The sequence below is a fragment of the Octodon degus genome, unplaced genomic scaffold (assembly GCF_000260255.1).
Source record: "Octodon degus isolate 3935 unplaced genomic scaffold, OctDeg1.0 scaffold00457, whole genome shotgun sequence".
In the NCBI taxonomy this organism is placed as follows: Eukaryota; Metazoa; Chordata; class Mammalia; order Rodentia; family Octodontidae; genus Octodon; species Octodon degus.
Window position 1 is genome coordinate 154,819 of NW_004525033.1, and position 5,491 is coordinate 160,309.

At 37.6% G+C, this 5,491-nt stretch overlaps 1 protein-coding gene across 1 annotated transcript in view; it reads left to right on the forward strand.

Annotated features, from left to right (window-relative positions):
• The window catches only part of LOC101575834 (cytochrome P450 3A9-like), a 59,283-nt gene extending 54,108 nt beyond the window's left edge, over positions 1-5,175 (forward strand). Inside the window, exons 10-12 of the mRNA XM_023708681.1 lie at positions 2,943-2,945; positions 3,921-4,083; positions 5,092-5,175. Coding sequence (XP_023564449.1) covers positions 2,943-2,945; positions 3,921-4,083; positions 5,092-5,175 — 250 coding nt within the window. The remainder of the gene's footprint in view (positions 1-2,942; positions 2,946-3,920; positions 4,084-5,091) is intronic.
• The last annotated feature ends 316 nt before the right edge of the window (positions 5,176-5,491 follow it).

Below are 5,491 nucleotides of genomic sequence, written 5' to 3' on the forward strand. Positions count from 1 at the left end.
CTCCGCACACTCACCGGACCTGGGCTAGGACTTTTGCAATGATTTTCAAATAAGAAAAAAGTGTCCTCATTTTAGAATTTAGTAAAATTATAAAATAGTATCTACGTGAAAACTAAGACCCAAGGAAAGGAATACATGTCTACAATTCCCACACCTTAAAATAAAATGATTTTGTATGATAGCATTTGTTACTATCAACATATTTCTGTGCATGTAACTGTATAAATTTTTATAACTTTAATATCACATTTTGCAAGTGTTTTCAACTGATGCTTAATATATGTACAGTAAATAAAGAGCTATACACTCTTCTAAGATATGTGATATTTGTGTATATCTTTCCCTTGTTGTATCTGTGAATCTTATAAGTTAACATGTAAAAGGCTAACTTCATGTGAATGGGCCTTTGAAATATCATTTATTTATTTGGTACAGGATCTCACTGCACAGGTCAGACTTGTACTGATTCTCGTGTCTCAGCATCCTGAGGGATTGAGTTACTTGCATGTGTGATCATACCTAGTTTCCATGTTCAGGATGGGAGGCCTAGGGGTCCAGGGCCACCACAGCATGTGTCCTCGGATTGATCCTGGGTCCTTGCCCTTGCCAGGCAGACACCTAGACCACTCATCATTCTCCCCAGCCTGAATAAGCTCTTAATATTTTTCTATTTCTCAGATGTTCACTTCAGATCTCTGAATTTACCAGCAAATTCAAGAAATATTCTACCTTTCAGTTAATTAAATACTGATTTCTGATCCCTCTAGTGTGAGGTTAAATTTTCCAGGTGAGGGAAAATGAAATCTGTCTCCCTGTTATTTCAGCTGCCTTCCCTAAGCACTGAGGAAAGGGCAGGTCTTCCTGGGCCTGTCTCTCTGTTCTGCGGGCTAGGCTCCCTCACATTCTCTGTTGGTGGTAATGCCTCCAAAGCCAAGGCATCCATCCTGTACATTTGTGAGGGAATCTTTCTTGGTGGGGCATGTTGCAGTCAGGATATGGGTAAAGTTTACACTTTGGAAATACGTGTTGTCTTATCATACTCACGTTGCAAAGTAGGAGAGGAAGACTTTACTATATTTGCTGATGTGTTGTGCAACCATGAATCTAGGTTTACTATGCATTTTATACTGTCATAAGCTAGTATTACTGCTTATGGTTTCCGAAGTGCTGTCACATAGACCACAGAAATTGTGAGAGGTAAATTAGACAGTTCAGTACTGCACTTATGGGTAAGAATTACATGGTGCTCCCTGCAGTCTCATCAGTTCTTCTTTCTCTACCTTCACTGCAAAAATATGAAGGAATACACACTGGACTTCTTTCTGTCATCAAACAGAAAGTATCAGAGACTGAGCCCAGTACCTAGTAATCCATGTGTTGAAATATATGTATTACAGACATTAACTGAGAAAGAATTTTTTAAATTTTATTTCATTTTACTTTAAAGAGTAAAAACAAATACAAAAGCAAATATTAGAAACTAGGACAGAAACAAGGTAACATGCAACAATACATAGATTATAGACTTTCAAAAGAAGTATAGCAAATTAACAGTAGTTGTTATATTATCTATTTTTATCCTCAAATCTGTTACTCAGATTAACAGACTTAGTTGTGATCTGTAACTCTATCTTCGCCTTCAGTAATAAGGTTTCCAAAGCTTGTGATTGAAATTTTAATTTCCTCTATGTCTCTTTGATTCTGCTTCATACAATCTATTTTTTTTCCTATATTGCTCATTCAAGAATTCCATCGTTTTTCTAATCTCCTCTATTGTTTTATCAGTGTCTTCTTGAGAAACATTCATTAATTCTTTCATTATACTTATCCCTTCTTTTTTACTTCAGAAATTATTTCTGACCTGATTTCCTCTGTACATCTCTGCAGTTGATTCTTTCCTCCAGACTCTATTAATCCAGAGATTTCTCTTTTTATTTCAGAGATTATTTCTGATCTGAGTTACTCTATAGCTTTCTGCAGTTGTTTCTTTACTTCAGACAGTATTAATTCAGGCATTTCAACTGTGCGATTCCCAATTTGTTCTGCACCAGTGTCTTCTACTTTTGTCCTGGGTGGGCTCAGGGCTGAGATTGCATTTTGCTCTTTCTATTTGTCATTTTGTTTATCACTTATCCTCTGACTTTTTGTGTACCGCTTTGGTGCAATTATAACCTTAACACCTACTGAAATTCTTACTGAAGAGACATTATATTATTAAGGCAGTTATAGTGTTGTCTTTACAAAAGTACAATTAGAAACACCAGTAGTGGTTAATGATATTTAGCAGTTGACAAACTTGTAAGTAATGGCTTTGTATTTTAGACAGTAAGAGACATTATTTCTGTATTGCTAAGCAGATGTTACATTGGGACTTTGTATTTCAGTTAGTTCTGCTAAGTTTTGTCTTATTGCCTCCCCTTGATGTACCTGGTGTTTTCCAGGCAGACTAGTTCTTTCCAGTTACCTTTTGCCCCCTCTGTCAGTTAAGAGAGAAAGAGGGACAATCCTCTTATAGATCTGGGTCTATCAAAGTGTCTCACCTTGCTGGGTGTAGATCTACAAAGTTTGAATTCATCCAGTTGTGCCTGGCTTTGGTCTGGCTGATGTGCTCAGCTTCTTTCTGCTGCAGCCCTTGGAAGTTAACCTGCTGACCCCTCTGGAAAGACGTTCTATTCCTGGATTAGTTGGGTGATTCTGCACAGGAGATTATTTCTTCTTTGATTTCCTCTATACCTTTGTGCAGTTGTTTTCCTTAATAGCTTGCTATTATTTCAGAGATTTCAAGTGTGTGGCTTTTAATTTCATCCATGCTGATGTCTCCTGGGTATGTTGTAGGTAGGCTTGGGCCTGAGATTGCATTTTTTTCCTTCTTTTTGCCGTTTTCTATTTCAGAGTGAACCCCTTATTTTGATTTCTGTGACATTTTTGTGAAAGTTTTATAGTAGGTAGTTGTATCACTGTAATCAGAGTCTCTTTCTCATGATTATGTTGTTAAAGTTGTTTAGGTACCTCTCCTGTGTCAAAAATTCTTGCTTTGAGTGTTCCCCAAGGTTTTGCCTTCTTGATTGACTGAGAGAGGGATATTATTTCCATTTGGCACTGTCCTTTACTATATGACTCTGGTGAGGTTATTACCCAAATGCCTCCCAATATTATTACAAAAGGGAGAACATGTGGTTAAGGCAGATGTGGTTTCCTATTTACAGTAGTATAATTAGCAATACTAATAACAGATAATGAAATTTAGAGATTGAAAAACTTTTGTAACTTATAGTTTTGTACTTTAAACCATATGAGCAAACATTAAGCTATCTAACAAAATAGATCTTAAATTGGTAAGTTGTATTTAAATTAGTTCCCCTAATTTCTGTCTGATAATCCTGACCTCATGCACCTGGAGTCTTCTAGGCAGACTATTTACCCATGTTACCCCCTATCACCTCAAGTACTGTAGGGTCCTCCTGTAGGTCTGAGCCTCAGTCTGAGCCCCCTGGACTGAGAAACATGTCTGGGTGTACCAGGTAGAGTTCTACATAACTCAAGCTCAACCACCTGGGCTTTGCTTGGGTGTGTCTGCTGTGTTTGTGTTCTTCTGGCTGCAATCAGCCTAAGTGGATGAGCGAGGCCCAGCTAGCTGCTGCTCTCAACATATGCTTTTGGCTACAGCCCAGAGAAGTGGTCCAGCTGGAGATGGCTGGCTTCTGGGCTGAGATGCTTTAATATATTACAAAATATAAAGGTGTGGAAAGTAGCTTTAGCATATAATTCTCACAAATAAATATATACAGTAAGATCTTAGTAAACTGAACACAAATCTATCCTGTATAATCATGGTTCTGGGGCTTGATGTGAGACCCCAAATATGAAGCTCTCATGGTTTTTATGTTTCATTCACTTGTTTTTACTTATTATGACAATAGGTTCAGTAAGAAAAACAAGGAAAACATTGAGCCATATACATACCTGCCCTTTGGGGCTGGGCCCAGGAACTGCATTGGCATGAGATTTGCACTTATGAGCATGAAACTTGCTGTCACCAGAATCCTGCAGCATTTCTCCATTCAACCTTGTGAAGAAACAGAGGTGAGACTGAATATTTTTTGCACATACAGTCTTAGTCTCTAAAGGGACCATGTTTGTCACACCTTGAATGGGTAAACCTTCCCTGGTGAGCTCCCAGGTCCCTGTAACTGAACTTTGCATAACAATATGCTCATTCTTCCTGTACCATGATCAGAAGAGTATTTGGTTGCGTGCTCCTCAATGGTGAACTAATGATTGAGAAAGCATGGGAAGAAAAGCTCAAACAGATCACTGTAGGACTCAAAATCTTCCCAATTGCACTTATCTTAGAAGTCAAGGGAGAGATGTAAGAACGCAAACACATAATTCTCACTAAGTGATATCTCCAATAAAAGAATGGATTCAACTGTGATGGCTCTCAAGAGTCTTTGGAGGAGTCCTATATAGTTCAAACGTATATCAATTCAGAATTATCTGGCAAGTTTCAAAAAAAACTCAAAAAAGCAACATTTGTGTCCTTAAAGCATAATTTTGGGGTAGCCAGATAGCTTAGAGGATGAAAGTGCCTGCTTAGGCAGATGAAGGGGTAAGAGGTTCAATTCCCAGACCAGCAATGCCAGCCCCACCCTTGGGTGAGTGTGATGGCAACCAAGATAGGGTGTTGTGGTGCATGGCTGTAATTCCATTACTTGTAAAACTGAGAACAAGAGAATCACTACAAGTCTGATCTGTGTAGTGGGACACTAAAGACCCTGCACTAAATAAAAAAATGTTTTCCCTAATGTCTAGGTATCTACTTTAATTTCAAAGGTTTAAAATTTGCAAAAAATGAAAACTAGGTAAATAATTTTGTCTTGTGCCCTGGAGAGAATGGATATTCACTTAGTTCTAAGTGAGTATTTATATAAAAGCTTTCAATATCATATTTGTAATCAGTTTAGAACCTAAGTGATCCAAGATATGTAATGCTAAAACACTCTTTATGTTTTAAGTGTCACTGTCATTACTGCATTCATGTTTTTATTCTCTGAATTTTGGAGTCACTGGTCACTTCTTTTCCTCTCACAGATCCCCTTGAAACTAGGCAGAAATAATTTGCTACAACCAGAAAAACCGATCATTCTGAAGGTTGTGTCTAGGACTGGAAGCTAAAGTGGAGCCTCACTTTCCTTCGGTACTTCAGCTGTGTTCTTGAACCTGCTGTCTTCCAAATACTGCTTTAATTTCTTTCAAATAAAATTCAGTAAAATTAATCAATCCATGTTCTTGGAATGAATAGTTTAGTACATACATGGAGTTTACTTAGTTTCACATATTATCTGCTGTGTAATGTAAAGAAAATGACTGAGTTAGTGTCACATAAGCAGATTAATCTTTGATTCTCGTGAGACCATCTTCATCCACCCCAGAGTTTAAAGTGCTGATTAAAGAGTTTTCCATAATTTTTATCAAGAAATGCTAATGATGT